The 19,319-nt window shown below is 38.2% G+C and overlaps 1 protein-coding gene across 1 annotated transcript in view; it reads left to right on the top strand.

Moving 5' to 3' along the window:
* The window catches only part of NMI (N-myc and STAT interactor), a 77,264-nt gene extending 58,211 nt beyond the window's left edge, over positions 1-19,053 (top strand). The window contains exons 6-9 of the mRNA XM_053698300.1: positions 4,323-4,429; positions 6,952-7,138; positions 8,183-8,289; positions 17,883-19,053. Coding sequence (XP_053554275.1) covers positions 4,323-4,429; positions 6,952-7,138; positions 8,183-8,289; positions 17,883-18,080 — 599 coding nt within the window. The 3' untranslated portion in view covers positions 18,081-19,053. The remainder of the gene's footprint in view (positions 1-4,322; positions 4,430-6,951; positions 7,139-8,182; positions 8,290-17,882) is intronic.
* Positions 19,054-19,319: the final 266 nt, after the last annotated feature.

Raw genomic sequence — 19,319 nt, 5'->3', positions numbered from 1 at the left:
CTTCTGTTGAATAGATTTGTAAGGCTGCGACTCGGTCTTCCCTTCATACCTTTTCCAAATTTTACAAATTTAATACATTTGCTTCTTCTGAGACTATTTTTGGGAGAAAAGTTCTTCAAGCAGTGGTGTCTTCTGTTTAGGCATCTGTCTTGTCCCTCCTGTTCATCCGTGTCCTGTAGCTTTGGTATTGTGTCCCACAAGTAAAGGATGAATCCGTGGACTCGTCGTATCTTGTAGAAGAAAAGGAAATTTATGCTTACCTGATAAATTGATTTCTTCTATGATACGACGAGTCCACGGCCCTCCCTGTCAATTTAAGACAGATTATATTATTTTTTGTTTAAAACTTCAGTCACCTCTGCACCTTTTAGTTTCTCATTTTTCTTCCTATACCTTCGGTCGAATGACTGGGGGGTGGAGTCAAGGGAGGAACTATATAGACAGCTCTGCTGTGGTGCTCTTTGCCACTTCCTGTTAGCAGGAGGATAATATCCCACAAGTAAAGGATGAATCCGTGGACTCGTCGTATCGCAGAAGAAATCAATTTATCAGGTAAGCATAAATTTCCTTTTTCAGGGGTTAGTGTTAGGTTTATTTAAGTGTTTTTTGGGTGGGTTTTATTTTTAGGTTAGGGTCTTGGCAGTAAAAGAGCTAAATGCCCTTTTAAGGGCAATGCCCATACAAATGCCCTTTTCAAGGCAATGGGGAGCTTAGGTTTTTTAGATAGGGTTTTTATTGGGGGGTTGGTTGTGTGGGTGGTGGGTTTTACTGTTGGGGGTTGTATTTTTTTACAGGTAAAAGAGCTGATTTCTTTGGGGGCAATGCCCCGCAAAAGGCCCTTTTAAGGGCCATTGGTAGTTTATTGTAGGCTAGGGTTTTTTTTTTTTGTTTTTTTTTGGGGGGGCTTTTTATTTTGATAGGGCAATTAGATTAGGTGTAATTCTTTTTTATTTTTGATACTGTGTTTTTTTTATTTTTTGCAACTTACTGTTTTTTATTTTTTGTAAATTAGTGTTTATTTCTCCAACATAGGTGTGTCCGGTCCACGGCGTCATCCTTACTTGTGGGATATTCTCTTCCCCAACAGGAAATGGCAAAGAGCCCAGCAAAGCTGGTCACATGATCCCTCCTAGGCTCCGCCTTCCCCAGTCATTCTCTTTGCCGTTGCACAGGCAACATCTCCACGGAGATGGCTCAGAGTTTTTTGGTGTTTAAATGTAGTTTTTCAAGAACGAGGCTTCTGTTGATCAGATATGTAAGGCAGCGACTTGGTCTTCACTGCACACTTTTACCAAATTTTACAAATTTGATACTTTTGCTTCTTCTGAGGCTATTTTTGGGAGAAAGGTTTTGCAAGCCGTGGTGCCTTCCATCTAGGTGACCTGATTTGCTCCCTCCCATCATCCGTGTCCTAAAGCTTTGGTATTGGTTCCCACAAGTAAGGATGACGCCGTGGACCGGACACACCTATGTTGGAGAAAACAGAATTTATGTTTACCTGATAAATTACTTTCTCCAACGGTGTGTCCGGTCCACGGCCCGCCCTGGTTTTTTAATCAGGTCTGATGATTTATTTTCTCTAACTACAGTCACCACGGTATCATATGATTTCTCCTATGCAAATATTCCTCCTTTACGTCGGTCGAATGACTGGGGAAGGCGGAGCCTAGGAGGGATCATGTGACCAGCTTTGCTGGGCTCTTTGCCATTTCCTGTTGGGGAAGAGAATATCCCACAAGTAAGGATGACGCCGTGGACCGGACACACTGTTGGAGAAAGTAATTTATCAGGTAAACATAAATTCTGTTTTTTTTTGTAATTTAGATATTTTTAATTGTAGATTTAAATAATTTGAGTAGGGTTAGGTTTTTAAAAATGTAATATAGTTAATTTAATTGGTAGTTTAATGTAATTTTAGTATAATAGTTAGGGTAGGTTAAATAATAGTTTAATATAGCGTAATTTAATTCTACAGGTAAGTTTAAATTTATTATAAGATAGGGATGTTGTAATTTTAATGTAAAGTTAGCGGGTTGTTAGGTTATGGGGTTAATAGCTTAATTTAGTTTATGGCGATGTGGGGGGCAGGCGGTTTAGGGGTTAATAGGTTTAGTAAGTGGTAGTGATGTGGGAGTCCAGGGGTTTAGAGCTTAATACTTTTATTTAGTTGCGGTGGGGTCCGGGAGCAGCGGGATAGGGGTTAATAACATTATGTAGGTGGCGGCGATGTCGGGGCAGCAGATTAGGGGTGTTTAGACTCTGGGCTTATGTTAGGGTGTTAGGTGTAAACTTTACTGGTTTTCTACCATAGAAATCAATGGGATATCTGGCAGCATTGAAGATAAGCTTTCGCTGCTTTCAGACTCCCATTGATTGCTATGGCATCTGCGGCCTCCAGGGTGGCAGATTGAAAACCAGGTACGCTGGGCTGGAATAGCCGCGAACATACCGGTTAACTGTGTGTATTCAGAATATCTGTAATGAAGTAAGCATCGATCTGTGTCGGATTGAGACTGGCGGATCGTATGTTATGTCACAGATTTCAACATTTGCCGGTCTGTAGGCTTTGATAACTAGGTCGAATCAAGCTCGCCACAATTATGCTGCAGAATTCCAGCGTATTTAAGGTTGACGGCTTGATAAATATCCCCCATAGACTTCAATAGAGCGTATAAAGTGTGGAAAAAAATAATACCCAACAAGTTGCACAAACCTGATCGCTTTTTCTCAAGTGCGCTAACTCAACATGAAATATTAATATTTGACTATATAAAGGTATAGATATAAACAGATAAAGGCATATCTATTTATAAATACTTCAAACATATTCCCCTATGTGAAGAACATTGGAATGTGAAACATTTACACTAAAAACACAATATAACACTTCATTAAAGGGACACTGAACCCCAATTTTTTCTTTTGTGATTCAGATAGAGCATGTAATTTTAAGCAACTTTCTAGTTTACTCCTATTATCAAATTTTCTTCATTCTCTTGCTATCTTTATTTGAAAAAGAAGGCATCTAAGGGTTTTTTTTTGGTTCAGTACTCTGGACAGCATTTTTTTTATTGGTGGATGAATGTATCCACCAATCAGCAAGAACAACCCAGGTTGATCACCAAAAATGGGCCGGCATCTAAACTTACATTCTTGCATTTCAAATAAAGATACCAAGAGAATGAAGAAAATTTGATAATAGGAGTAAATTAGAAAGTTGCTTAAAATGTCATGCTCTATCTGAATCACGAAAGAAAAAAATTGGGTTCAGTGTCCCTTTAAATATGAATATTGCATACATTTTATTTTACATGTTTTCATCCACTTGACTGCAAAGGTCTTCAATGACTTGTAGGTATGTCTGTAAATGTATACTTATGTATTTATGCATTGATATGTGTATATATGTCTGTAAATACATATATACACTTATAAATACTTATGTACACTTATATATATATATATATATATATATATATATACAGTATGTGTATATACAGTATGTGTATATATATATATATATATATATTTAGACATATGTATGTATCTCTATGTTAAAGCCCTTTTAAGTCCTATTCTTTTCTAACACCTGAGACCTCATACCTTTGAGCTCTTATTACTTTTTATGCAATTTGTTCTTTCAATAATTTTTATTAGATGGTGTTATTATGTGTGTTATTGTACTTTTAAATCTAATTTCGATGTATTTTGTGCAACTTGTTATTCGAGAATAAGTTAACCAGAGCAATATCCCAATGTGGGTTCGAGCAAACGCATTTACAGCTGTTATAAACCCGATATTCCTCATGCGCAACAGTTGGTGCGCCACTCGTAATCTGGCCCTAAAAGTAGAATTTGTTAATTTTATTACAAATCCATGTTTACCTAGCCTACATTTGTTAGAAATATATAAGGCAAAAATAAAAATGTTTGGAGTAGCAGATTTTTCAATGCCTAGGGCAGCACGAAAAAGAAATACATAACTGCTTAACATACTGATGCAGAACGCACTGAGGACATTAATCCTACAGAACATTTCAAGAGTAATATACAGCATATACATGGATACTCATATAGAAATATCCTAAAACAATATCAATATTGTGCAACCAATTTAATAAGAATTTTTTGGGAAAAGAAAGTAATACTAAACTTGCATTTTACAGAGTATCTTTGTACACTCTGGATTTTATTTTCTGTAGGTTAATTACAGCTCCAGTTTTCAAGTGAACAATGTTCTCAGTGGTATAATTAAATCATTGTTTAGACAATTCCATGGACACGACAATGAAAAATGTTTGTTTAATATTTTGTTTTCTCAGTGGCTCAAAGTATTATTAAGAAGAAAAATCATGAAATCAGTTTCAGTGAGAGTTCTTCAAAAGTTACAGCACTTCCAGTACATTTGTGCAAGACAGTGAAATTTGAGGTAAAACATCAAGAATACAATTTGTTTTGTGTACTGAATCTTGCACTTGAGTAATGCAATTTATTATTTATTATGTTGAACAAGAATATTTAGACAGGTTTTAAAGAACAAAAAGTTCAAACGCTCAAACCCTTAAAGGGACACTCAAGTTAAAAGTAGTTTTATGAATCAGATAGTGCAAGCAATTTTAAATAACTCTTCAATTTACTTATATGCATCTGTGATTGGCTGATGACTGTCACAGGATACAGTGGGAGTGGAAATAGATATTACTTTGAAATTTGTCAGAAACTATTATACTGCTCATTTGAAGTTTAGAAAAACAAATGGGACTCTACTTATTCTGAGTAGTATGTCCAGGAATAAGGTGCGCCTAGTTTATGCTTTTTCGTAGAGAATATTTTCAGCCAATGGGTTAGCAGTAAAAAGTTATGGGTAAATCCTAAATTATATGTCTGGCAAAAACAACGGATATGAACTGTATAATTATAGATACAAATACATAACATTAAATATAGTCACCACAATCATATGGTGAAGAAATAAACATCCGTAAAAGCAAGTGAATGTCCCAATATAAAGTTGTGTCCAATCTGGAATGATGTCCCAAACGATAGCTGCTCTCTCCAGAGATGTTGGAAAAAAGATAACTTGCGTTCTATAAAGAGACAAAAAAGAAGAGGCGCTCTGGTGCAGATAATCCTTGGCTACAAATGGATATAAACTAAAGGTTCAGAGTAATACTCACAAAGATGTTTGCACATGCAGTGCAATAACAGGTGAGCCGAAGCTTCAGAGCCGCTCGGCTGACTCGCTAAGGGTGAAATCAGCTGTTCACTGGGTAATCACTTTACCAACGATTCCAAAGGGTTGGGAAATGAAATACCTATAACAAAAAATAGATACCGCCCTTGGTGCAGATTATCCCAGACACAGAATACACCTACGGCAAGTGTCGAGAAGTTTATACTCACAAGCGGAGTTGCACAAGCAGTGCAATATCAGGCGTGCCGAAACTTAAAGAGCTGTTCGGCTGACTCCCTGGGTCCTGTACAGCTGCTCCTTATTGAACCAGGATCACTGGAAGTGTGGTGGGGAATAAAAGTGGCAATGCCAATAGAAATTAATCCGTGCAAGGGATCAATAGGGCAGATAGAGCAAATATTCCACAGCAAGGCAGAAAAGATAAAAGTTTTTATTAAAAACATAAAAATTGCTTAGCAACGCATTTCTCGGCTAACATGCCGTTTCATCAGGCTTCATCAGGTTGTAGCCTGATGAAACGGCATGTTAGCCGAGAAACGCGTTGCTAAGCAATTTTTATGTTTTTAATAAAAACTTTTATCTTTTCTACCTTGCTGTGGAATATTTGCTCTATCTGCCCTATTGATCCCTTGCACGGATTAATTTCTATTGGCATAGCCACTTTTATTCCCCACCACACTTCCAGTGATCCTGGTTCAATAAGGAGCAGCTGTACAGGACCCAGGGAGTCAGCCGAACGGCTCTTTAAGATTCGGCACGCCTGATATTGCACTGCTTGTGCAACTACGCTTGTGAGTATAAACTTCTCGACACTTGCCGTAGGTGTATTCTGTGTCTGGGATAATCTGCACCAAGGGCGGTATCTATTTTTTGTTATAGGTATTTCATTTCCTAACCCTTTGGAATCGTTGGTAAAGTGGTAAAGTTATTACCCAGTGAACAGCTGATTTCACCCTTAGCGAGTCAGCCGAGCGGCTCTGAAGCTTCGGCTCACCTGTTATTGCACTGCATGTGCAAACATCTTTGTGAGTATTACTCTGAACCTTTAGTTTATATCCATTTGTAGCCAAGGATTATCTGCACCAGAGCGCCTCTTCTTTTTTGTCTCTTTATAGAACGCAAGTTATCTCATTTGAAGTTTGCTTAAATGCTATTGCATTGCCTTTTTATTATGCATGTGTTGATTATACAAATTGACTGTATTTACTGGTCCTTTAATGATTTAGTGTTTCTAGGGCCGTAGAGTTCAGGCAGTGAGACATGCAGAAAGTGGTCTTGTCTGCAATCCTAAAGCCCTTGAAGCCTTTGAGGCGGGTGATCTACAGGGCATTTTACCATTGTTAACAGCGTAATAGTCATAAATGTTGGTGCCATGTTCTACTACATTCAAGCTGTATTGGTTTTAAAGGTCTGAATGGCAAACAAAAACTAAAAAAATAAAATAATATATAACTTTTATTCTTGTCAGATAGGTTAGCTACCATAAAAGCATATAAGACTAAAGTACAATTAACCCTGTATGTATCTGATGATATGTGAAGGAAATACTGAACGCACTAACACATTTATGGAATATATCGCTACATTTCAAATATAAGATGATTGTGAAATGTATGGGTTAATGGTCAAATATATGTAAATGTGTGCACTTGCAGCAAAAATAAGCATTTTTATTATTCGAATATGTTGTAGTAGTAAATAATGTCAGCTTTATACTCATTTGTACTTCATTGATTATTATTATTTTTTTTTTTTAGGTTAACCTGAACATTTCGTCTAAGAAAATGCTTGTTGAAAATGTGCCTTTTGAAATTCCAGACGAGTACATTAGGGACAAGCTGGAAGTGACCTTCTACAAATCTGATATAGGGGGAGGAGAAATAGAGAATGTGGAATATGATAGATGTAATAATAGGGCTACCATTACATATCTGGAGAATGGAGGTCTGTACCAATAGCATTGTTAGATTTACATTCTATTTACTACCCATTTCTTGTGTGTTCCAATCCTCAACAATAATTATAAGGCTAACCCGTAAGACATATTATAGAAGTTATTAAACTATTGATTATAGTGTGTAGTATTTGACACATGTAAAAATATGCTATGTTTTAGATGTTAATTTGTGTAAAGCTGGAGCAGCCTTACATGTTCATATCTGTATGACCATTTAATAAGTAAACCTCTGCTCCAAAAGCAGATTGTATGATTCATATTGTAAATCTATAACCCAAACTCAAATGTATTACCACCCAGTGACATACCTATGTTCTGCATGACAAGCTGCCTACTTTGTTGCATTCTATATTATTATTATTATTATTATTCTATATTTCTCCATATACATTTCTTAAATGATTTGTGAATAGTATTCATATTTGCTATGTATATATAAAATATGGATACTATTTCTGTAGCATCTAAGCTAACATGAGCACATGTCCTGTAGAAGATCGCCATGCTTAAAACAAATATACATCAGATGGTTGTTATTTCCCCCTGTAGTTATGCACTTAATGTAAACACTGATTATTAAGCCACTTTATAGATAAAATAATAATAGTTCAGTTAAGAGTCTTCTCTTATTTTTGAGTTACATACACATAGATAAAAGCTTCACTGTTATTAAAATCTGTCAGAGGGTGCAGCATTGCTTCACTACATGCATTTTAACCTTACAAGGAAATAGGGAAATATATCAAGTTTCATTCACAGCTCTATAAAACTCTGCAGCTTAGGTTTGCACAATTGAGTCTACAACCACATAATTAAGAAGCAGTTCCTCTGAGGTGGGTGGAGACAAATCACCCCTTCAGAGTGATTGACAGCCCCTCAAAATCCATGCTTCTATGCTTACAGAGTGATACCGGTAAACTGGGTGATTTAAATAACTAGCAGCACTTTACTAGTAACTTTATTATTATTATTATTTTGGCAAACATTTTTATTTTATGTATTCAAATATGTTTTTTTTCTTTTTCTTCTAGTTGTACAAAATGTCATCAAAAGGAAAGAGCATCAGTTCAATGTCAATAATTGTAATTATACCGTTACAGTACAGCCCCACATAAGTTATAGTCTAAACAAACTTCTGGTATGTTTTCCTTGTTTTACTATGATGTAACTTTTTTTTTATATAAATTGACAGTGTTATTAAAGGGACATAAAACTCACATGCTAAATCACTTGAACCTGAGCATCTCTATGTAAAAAAGGAAGATATTTTACCTCACAATCTCCTCAGCTCACCAGAGTAAGTTCTGTGTAAAAAGTTATACTCAGCTGTTGCTGTTGAAGAAATGAACAGCAGCCAATCAGCATCAACAGTGCTGAGGTCATGAACTCTTTCACTTAACTCTCATGAGATTTCATAGTAAACTTCCTTAAGCTGAATAGGGAAATAAGATGAGAGTGCACGTAAGCTTGCTTCTTCCACTGTCCCGGGACAGACATAATAATTTTCTGCTTAGAAGTCCTTTACAATGGGATGTGGCTGTGGCTGCTGAGAACTTTTGAGGTAAAATATCTTTCTTTTTTACTTAGAGATGTTCAGGTGATATTTTCTAGTCAGCTTTTTACAGCTATACTGCATCACTTTCAAGTGTTTGAACATTTGGGTATTATGGCCCTTTAAGCATATTTATCTACATCAGGGAGAATGGACATAGAAGCAAGATATGTAAGTCAAGATGGCTAAATGATACTAATTTCTTTGGTATCCATTTTCTTGAATTAAGATTATAATTCATCAGATGTTGCTTATCTTTATGTGGGAAGTATCAGATTACTTTTTGCAAAGGATATAAAGCATTTTTGGGAATTGTACATAAGAAAAGTGAGGCATTGTGAAACTCATTTACATATCCCTACCCAGTTGTCCGTGCTCCAGTAAAAATACTGAAACGTTCTTATCTGTGGAAAAATGTGCAGATGCTATATACATATTGCTATATACCCAGTGAGTAAAATGGTCACTTTATAATTTTAAGATTGATGGTAGGAAAAAAATGTATTAATTTAATATTTTCAGCTATATAGTTGTTTTTTTTGCACTAAACGCAACATAAATACATTTTAAATTAGTGTTTATATGAGTGTAACTGTATCTGATAAAAAATATTCATATAAATATTAAAAAAAAGGGTTAAAAGGTATATAAAAAGGTGTTTCTCTGGAAAGGGCTATATTGTGTGTATATATACATACATAACCATGTCTAACTATGTGTATGTATGTAAATATGTGTGTACATACTGTATATGCACTTTAAGAATTGCTAACCTCAATATGCGTTATACTGTAAACAAATTCTAAATAATCCATAGTGTGTATATATGTGTGCGTGTATGTGTATATATATATATATATATATATATATATATATATATGTGTGTGTATAAATATATATGTGTGTGTGTGTGTATAAATATATATATATGTGTGTGTGTGTGTATAAATATATATGTGTGTGTGTATGTATGTATATATATATATATATATATGTATATATATGTATATATGTGTGTATGTGTGTGTGTGTGTGTGTGTATATGTATATATATATATATATATATATATATATATAAATTACATCATGCATAATTTGTAAATTATTATTTTTTAATATTTTATATGTAATATTTCAATAATGCGCATTGAGGTTAGTAGTTCTTCATGTGTGCTAACCTGATGCCGCATGAGACCTTAATAGAAAACCGCAAAGCGCAATACGCATACTTTACATTTCCTTCTTAATACAAGGAAAGTCCATGGCTTCATTCCTTACTGTTAGGAAATACTTAACCTGGCCACCAGGAGGAGGCAAAGACACCCCAGCCAAAGGCTTAAATACCTCTCCCACTTCCCCTATCCCCCAGTCATTCTTTGCCTTTCATCACAGGAAGATGGCAGAGAAGATTTTCGGAGTTGTTCCTCAGGAGGGGTATATGCCCTTCGATATGGGACTGGAGTTTTAAGTAGTCTTGTCAGCGTCTCAGTGAGAGCATTGACGAAAGTTAGAGTCTGGAGATGCAGAGAGAGTCTTCCTGTGAATCCATTCAGGCTGCCTGCTTAAAGCTCCTTAAGCAACCAGTGTTGACGAGTTTCACTGTCTGTTTTTTCTTCACTCAAGTCCATACCAGGAGCGATGCTACAAGACTGTCACACTTTAGAAGCTGTGTTTCTGTTCCACAGCACGGATTCTGGTAAGATCGTTTCAATCTTTATATATGTTGAAAACGCTGAAGACAGGGTCACAGTGTGACTCCTTTTATCTTAATAGAATCATGGGTTAATATCTCCGGAGGGAGGTTATTGAACAGTGGGGATTAATCAAATGTGATATTTTAATTTTATGCTGCTTTATGTGTGAAATTTTTTGGGGCTCATAGACTGTTGTTATGCGGTAATGGAACATACAGATTTTTACTTTCACTTTGAATTCTGTGCAGCTTGTAGCTTGGCGGGCTTTTTTTCATAGCAGGGGTGGTCCTGCCTTGCGCACCACGTGACCGAGTGTGGTCACACTTTTGTTTTCTCTTTTCTGACCGAGCTAGCTGTCGGAGAAGATGCTTGTTTCTCTGTTTGCCTGGGTTTAGGAGGTGGTGAGTGCCACAGTCATTGTTAGTATAAAGGTGCCATTTTGTGAGAAATAAAAAGTTAATTTATTCTGTGTCCTACTGTTGTTAGCGCAAGCTATGGAGGATTCTGATAGGCTTGAGGGTTCTCCCTCTATTCCTAATAGTAATACCTGTCTATATTGTGAGGAGGCCTTGGTATGCCCGCCCTCTCAACTATGTTCCATATGCATTAACAAGGCTATTATGTCTAAGAAGGTTAACCCCTTTAATACTACTGAGCCGTCCACCTCTGAGGACTTGTTGTCCCATGAGGTGCATACCTATCAGTCATCTCTATCGTCACATGCAGCTTCCTATAGCACGCCTGATCTTTACCATCGAACTTTACTGCGTTAAAGACGGTGGTGTCTGAGGCTCTTAGTGCTTTACCTCGCCTATGCCAAGCGTAAGTGAAAAGTTAAACATAGCTCTCTGGTCCAGGGGACATCCAGTGATTTATTAGATTTGTCTGCCTTTCAAGTATCCCAGGATGGGTCACACTCTGAGTCTTCAGAGGATGAACTTTCTGTATCAGAGTCTGCTACCTCTAGGCCTCTGGTTGCGGAGGAGCCAGCCTTTAGATTTAAAATTGAACACTTACATTTTCTTTTTCTAAAGGAGGTTCTGTCGACATTATAGGTTCCAGAGGCCAAGTTGCCTGATGAACCTTTGATCCCTAAATTAGACAGAGTGTACGAGGACAGGGTAGCACCGCTAACTTTTCCTGTAAAAATCGCAAACATTTTTAAAAACGAGTGGGATATAATTGGATCTTCCTTTTCCCCTTTGTCTGCCTTTAAAAAATTATTCCTGGTTCCCGGACTCTCAGCTGGAGTTGTGGGGTTCCGTCCCTAAGGTGGATGGTGCTATCTCCATGTTAGCTAAGCGTACTACTATCCCTCTTAAGGATAGCTCATCATTCAGAGAGCCGATGGATAAGAAGATGGAAACTTTTCTCAGGAAAATGATTCAGCATACGGGATACTTATTTCAAACGGCAGCGGCTGTTGCCTCGGTTGCTGGAGCTGCGGCCTACTGGTGCGACTCCTTAGTGGATTTGATCGAGGTGGAGGGTCCCCTTGATGTTATCCAAGAAAGAATTAAAGCATTGAGAATTGCTAATTCTTGTATCTGTGATGCAAACATGCAGATTATTCGCCTGAATGCTAAAATCTCTGGTTTCTCAGTACAGACCCATCGGGCGCTCTGGCTGAAGTCCTGGTCTGCGGACGTGACTTCTAAGTCTAGACTACTTTCCCTCCCCTTTAAGGGAAATATTTTATTTGGTCCAGGCCTGGACTCCATTATCTCCACGGTCACAGGGGGCAAGGGTGCCTTCCTACCACAGGATAAAAAGAACAAATCTAAGGGACAAGGATCTAATTTTCGTTCCTTTCGTTCTAAAAATTCCCAACGTCAGTAGTCCTCCTCTAAGCCCGAGCAAACCAAGAGCACTTGAAATCCGGCTCAATCCTGGAAAAAATCCAAGCAGAACAAGAAGCCTGCCAAGTTGGCATGAAGGGGTGGCCCCCGATCCGGTGCTGGATCGTGTAGGGGGCAGACTGTCATGGTTTTCAGACGCTTGGTTCAGGGATGTGCAGGATCCATGGGTCCTGGAGGTCATAGCTCAGGGATACAAGATAGGTTTCAAATCTCATCCACCCAAGGGCAGATTTCTCCTCTCAAGTCTGTCTTCAAAACCAGAAAAGAGGGAAGCCTTTCTGGGGTGCATGCGGGATCTGTCCTCCTTAGGGGTCATTGTCCCGGTTCCTATCGCAGAAAGAGGTTCAAAACCTGTTTGTGTTCCCAAAGAAGGAGAGAACTTTCCACCCGATTCTGGACCTAAAGTGCTTAAACAAGTTTCTAAATGTCCCCTCATTCAAGATGGAGACAATAGGGTCCATCCTTCCTCTAGTTCAGCAAGGGCATTTCATGACCACTATAGATCTGAAGGATGCCTACCTTCATGTTCCAATCCACAGGGACCACTTCCATTTCCTAAGGTTTGCGTTCCTGGATCAGCACTTCCAGTTCATTGCACTTCTGTTTGGTCTAGCTACTGCTCCAAGATCTTTACAAAGGTTCTAGGTGCTCTCCTGGCCATTGCCAGAACCCAAGGTATAGCGGTAGCTCCCTACTTGGATGACATTCTGGTTCAAGCACCATCCTTTTTATCTAGCGGAGGACCATTCGGTATCTCTTCTCTCTCTTCTTCGATCTTATAGATGGAAGATAAGCTTAGAAAAGAGTTCTCTTATTCCAAGCACCAGGGTTGAATTCCTGGGTACTATAATAGACTCGATATCCATAAGAATATTTCTAACCAACCAGAGATGTTGCAAGCTAGCTTCAGCATGTCTTGCCCTCCGGACCTCCTTAAGGCCATCTGTGGCTCAGTGTATGGAGGTAATTAGTCTCATGGACATGCTTTCTAAGACCAACCTGGGAGATTGTTACTACGGATGCGAGTCTATCAGGATGGGGAGCTGTTTAGTGTGCCAAGAGGGCATAGGGCCTGTGGTCTCAGGAGGAACGCTCCCTCCCGATCAACATTTATGGAACTTCAAGCAATCTACAATGCTCTGAAAGCTTGACCTCTTCTGGGTTAATTCCAGTTTATCAGATTCCAATCAGACCTTGGTGGCTTACATCAACCATCAGGGGGGAACGAGAAGCTCCCTAGCAATGAGGAAAGGATCTCGGATTCTGGAGTGGGCAGAGGCCCACAACTGTTCACTGTCAGCAATCCACATTCCGGGTGTGGACAACTGGGAAGCGGACTTTCTCAGCAATCAATCCTTTTATCCGGGGGAATGGTCTCTCCATCCCAAAGTGTTATCGGAGATATGCACTATGTGGGAGATAGATCTCATGGCGTCTCATCTCAATACCAAGATACCCAAATATGGGTCGAGGTCCAGGGATCCTCAGGTGGAGCTAATAGATGCATTAGCAGTGCTTGGAGGTTCAGTCTAATCTACCTTTTCTCCGCTATTACCACTCCTTCCTCGGGTAGTGGCCCGCATCAAGCAGGAGCAGGTGTCAGTAATACTGATTGCTCCATTGTGGCCGCAAAGAACGTGGATCTAGTGAGGATGTCATCTTCTCCTCCATGGAAGCTACCTTGTCGCAGGGATCTGCTGGAACAGGGTCATTTTGTTAATCAAAATCTAGATTCTCTGAGGCTGACTGTGTGGAGATTGAACGCTTCCTCCTTGCCAAGAGAGGGTTTTCTGATTCAAGCTTGTAAGCTGGTTACTCATCGCATCTATCATAAGGTGTGGAGAACCCACTTATTCTGGTGTGAAGAGCGTGGATTTCCTTGGCATAAAGTCAAGGTTGCCAGGATTCTATTGTTTCTCCAGGATGGACTGGAGAAGGGTCTTTCGGCCTGTTCCCTGAGGGGACAGATTTTGGCCTTGTCTGTTTTACTGCACAAGAGGCTCTCTGAGCTTCCAGTTGTTCAGTCTTTTGTTAAGGCTCTAATTAGGATCAGACCTGTGTGTAGATCATCTTTTCCTCCTTGGAGTCTGAATCTGGTTCTTAAGGTTTTTCAACGGGCTCCGTTTGAGCCTATGCATGAAATTGACATTAAGTTGTTGTCCTGAAAGGTTTTTTTTCTACTGGCTATTGCTTCTGCGCACAGAGTATCTGAAATTGCTGCCTTGCAATGTGAGCCTCCTTATCTGGTGTTCCATTCGGATAAGGCTATCCTACGTACTAAGGGTTTCTCCCTAAGGTCGTGTCAGACCGCAACATCAATCAAGAGATTGTGGTCCCTTCTTTGTATCCTAATCCTTCTTCTTTGAAGGAACGTTTACTTCATAATTTTGACATGGTTTGTGCCTTAAAGTTTTATCTTCAGGCTACTAAGGATTTTAGACACGCTTCTTCCTTGTTTGTTGCCTATTCTGGGAAGCGTAAGGGTCAGAAGGTCTCTTCGACTTCCTTATCTTTTTGGTTGAGGAGTCTTATCCGCTTAGCTTATGACACAGCGGTACATAAACCTCCTCAGAGAATTACGGCTCATTCTACTAGAACAGTGGCTTCCTCTTGGGCCTTTAAGAACAAGGCTTCTAGGTATCAGATTTGTAAGGCGGCTACCTGGTCCTCCTTACACACTTTTTCTAAATTTTACAAGTTTGATGTTTTTGTTTCAGCTGAAGCAGACTTCGGGAGAAAGGCTGTGGTGCCCTCAGATTAGGGTCCGCCTCTCTTTTTGTCCCTCCATTATCATTCAGTGTCCTCTAGAGCTTGGGTATAAGTTTCCTAACAGTAAGGAATGAAGCCATGGACTCTCCTTGTATTAAGAAGGAAAACATAAATTATGCTTACCAGATAATTTAATTTCCTCCTGTACGGCCCGTGTTCTCCGATGGACGGCCCCCTAAATTATATTTTTCTTCTGGCACCTTTTATACCCTGATATTTCTCCTACTGTTCCTTGTTCCCTCTGCACAATGACTGGGGGGTAGGGGAAGTGGGAGAGGTATTTAGGCCTTTGGCTGGGGTGTGTTTGCCTCCTCCTGGTGGCCAGGTTCAGTATTTCCCAACAGTAAGGAATGAAGCCGTGGACTCTCCTTGTACAGAAGGAAATTAAATTATCTGGTAAGCATAATTTATATTTTCTATGTTCTTCACATAGGATTTTTTTAAATTTGTATTATTAAATATATATTTAATCTCTTTTGACCACATCATCCTCTTTATGCATGTTGTCTTACTCCAAGCTGTATAGGCTCGAAAGCCTACTACCAATTAAGCATATTAGGTGATGTGCATCTCTGTAATGAGAAGGGGTGTGGTCTAATGACATCAACACCCTATATCAGGTGTGCATAATTATTAGGCAACTTCCTTTCCTTTGGCAAAATGGGTCAAAAGAAGGACTTGACAGGCTCAGAAAAGTCAAAAATAGTGAGATATCTTGCAGAGGGATGCAGCACTCTTAAAATTGCAAAGCTTCTGAAGCGTGATCATCGAACAATCAAGTGTTTCATTCAAAATAGTCAACAGGGTCGCAAGAAGCGTGTGGAAAAACCAAGGCGCAAAATAACTGCCCATGAACTGAGAAAAGTCAAGCGTGCAGCTGCCAAGATGCCACTTGCCACCAGTTTGGCAATATTTCAGAGCTGCAACATCACTGGAGTGCCCAAAAGCACAAGGTGTGCAATACTCAGAGACATGGCCAAGGTAAGAAAGGCTGAAAGACGACCACCACTGAACAAGACACACAAGCTGAAACGTCAAGACTGGGCCAAGAAATATCTCAAGACTGATTTTTCTAAGGTTTTATGGACTGATGAAATGAGAGTGAGTCTTAATGGGCCAGATGGATGGGCCCGTGGCTGGATTGGTAAAGGGCAGAGAGCTCCAGTCCGACTCAGACGCCAGCAAGGTGGAGGTGGAGTACTGGTTTGGGCTGGTATCATCAAAGATGAGCTTGTGGGGCCTTTTCGGGTTGAGGATGGAGTCAAGCTCAACTCCCAGTCCTACTGCCAGTTTCTGGAAGACACCTTCTTCAAGCAGTGGTACAGGAAGAAGTCGGCATCCTTCAAGAAAAACATGATTTTCATGCAGGACAATGCTCCATCACACTCGTCCAAGTACTCCACAGCGTGGCTGGCAAGAAAGGGTATAAAAGAAGAAAATCTAATGACATGGCCTCCTTGTTCACCTGATCTGAACCCCATTTAGAACCTGTGGTCCATCATCAAATGTGAGATTTACAAGGAGGGAAAACAGTACACCTCTCTGAACAGTGTCTGGGAGGCTGTGGTTGCTGCTGCACGCAATGTTGATGGTGAACAGATCAAAACACTGACAGAATCCATGGATGGCAGGCTTTTGAGTGTCCTTGCAAACAAAGGTGGCTATATTGGTCACTGATTTGTTTTTGTTTTGTTTTTGAATGTCAGAAATGTATATTTGTGAATGTTGAGATGTTATATTGGTTTCACTGGTAAAAATAAATAATTGAAATGGGTATATATTTGTTTTTTGTTAAGTTGCCTAGTAATTATGCACAGTAATAGTCACCTGCACACACAGATATCCCCCTAAAATAGCTAAAACTAAAAACAAACTAAAAACTACTTCCAAAAATATTCAGCTTTGATATTAATGAGTTTTTTGGGTTCATTGAGAACATGGTTGTTGTTCAATAATAAAATGAATCCTCAAAAATACAACTTGCCTAATAATTCTGCACTCCCTGTATGGGAAGAATACGTTAACGCGGTCCTGATGTTGAAGTATAGTGTGAGTCGGCTTTCACTCATGGACAATTTTTTTGCTTTAAAATTTTAATATCCATGCCACCTGATGCACGCAAAAGCTTACGTCTAGTGAAGTGTACGTTCAAGCAAAGCGCTATATAGTGTCCACTTGTATTCCGGCCCTCAGTGTTGAGTGAAAAATCAAGAATGTATTTAGCACATGTGAACTTTATATTGTTGCCACAAGGCAGTAACATCCCTTTTGCTTCAGTAGTTATTTTTTATGTATAGGAAAAGCTGAACATTTAAACTAATTTATCCCATGGTAAAAATGGAAACATATGAGTGCATAATAAAAAGAACAGTAAAGTCAAAATTAAACTTTCATCATTCAGATAGAGCATGTCATTTTAAACAGCTTTCCATTTAATTTGTGTTATCAAATTTGCTTTGTTCTTTTGGTATCCTTTGTTAAAGACTAAATTTAGGTTGGATGATAGGAGCTTAGGAGCATGCATGTGTCTATAGCCCTATATTGTAAGAATATTTGTAACTATGTATAACATTGCTATAAACATTGTTGCAAACACTACTGCCAGATGGCATAAGTCACATACACGCTCCTTAAATTCGCCTAGGATTACTCTTTAACAAAGAATACCAAGAGAACTAAGCAAAATTGACAATGTAAGTCAATTAGAAAGTTGTACAATTTAATGGTCTATCCAATCTATTTAATTTTTATTTTGTCTTTTCTGCCCCTTTAAGTAATTATCTTTTTCATTGATTGGTTGTCTTTGGTAATATCAGCCTTGTAAATGAGTGCAACAATTCTCTGTAATTATTTTTAGGTATTTTCGGGTATTTCCACTAGAACTGTGCTGCTTGATAACATCAACCACTATGAGGATTCTGAAGAAGATATTCAAGATTCTATTGAGATTCACTTTCAAAAGCCAAGTAACGGCGGTGGGGAAGTGGAGCACACAGCTTACAATCAACAACCAAATAGAGTGGCTTACTTTGAGGATGACATGAATACAAAATGACATTTGCCTTAGCAGCATTTAACCATTTGTCTGACAAAAATGTTAAGCAAATACTCTGTCAAGTTTATTTAAAACCACCCAGTGACAAACCTGTATTTCTGTATGAAAAGCTACCTACTTTGTTGTGTTCTATATTATTCATCTTATTCTTTATTTTTCCATATACATTTCCTAAATGATTTGTGAATAGTATTCATATTTACTATGTATATAAAAAATATTGACAACATTTCTGCATCTAAGCTAACATGGGCACATCCTGTAGAAGATCGACATGCATATAACTAATAAACATCAGATGGTTAATAACTTTATTTTCCCCTGTAGTTATGCACTTAATGTAAACACTAATTATGTTGGGACTTAATAGATAGTTAAACAGTCTTTTCTTACTTTTGTGTTATATAAAAACATAGATAAAAGCTTAATTACTATTAAAATCTGTCAGAGGGTGCAGCATTGCTTCACTACATGCACTTTGTTTTTTCAGTTGAGTAATTTGTTTTATATAAATAAAATTCAAAACCATATATGAAATCATTAATTGCACATTTTGGTTAAGTGAAGAAACTGCTTTCAAATAGATTACGAAATCATCATCAATATTGCATCTATCAATTAGACCCCTTGGTTTCTCTACAAAACAGCCAAACTTGTATTAATGGTCAGCTGCTACCACCCCCTAAACACACATGAGCCGTGGTAAACAAACAAAAAAAATGGGCAAGGGTGAAATGCAAGTAAAATAATATAGTATTCATGGGAAATGTTAATTGATTGTGTATATTATTTAATGTGGGTTTTGGTATGGAAAGAGTAATTGATTTATATTGCATGCTAACCAATTGAATACGTTCTTTTTAAACCACACCAAACAGTGGTGCATCATGGTAGATATAGCCAAAATGTAATAGATTGTCTTTCTATCATGTTTTGTCATGATTAAATAAACTTTTATGAGTTAATGCTAAAAGAGTAAGCTGTCATGGGCATGTTTTATTTTTTGTTTGTTTTTTACTTTTGCATTGAAGGTAAATATTTATCTTACGTGTAGGTAACCACCATGAAAACCTAAGTATAAACCATGTTTTGGTTATGTTATCAGAGTATATGAAAGCCAGATTGTCCTGTTCTAATTTACTCATAATTTTGACTGACTTAACTAATTTGTAGGCAAATCTTATAATGGATTGGAATATCATAGAAAAGGATCCCCAGGACTGAATAAAACAAATTTGC

The sequence above is a fragment of the Bombina bombina genome, chromosome 1 (genome assembly GCF_027579735.1).
Source record: "Bombina bombina isolate aBomBom1 chromosome 1, aBomBom1.pri, whole genome shotgun sequence".
NCBI lineage: Eukaryota > Metazoa > Chordata > Amphibia > Anura > Bombinatoridae > Bombina > Bombina bombina.
The sequence above is the reverse complement of the archived record's forward strand: the minus strand, read 5'-3'. Positions and strand labels throughout refer to the sequence as shown.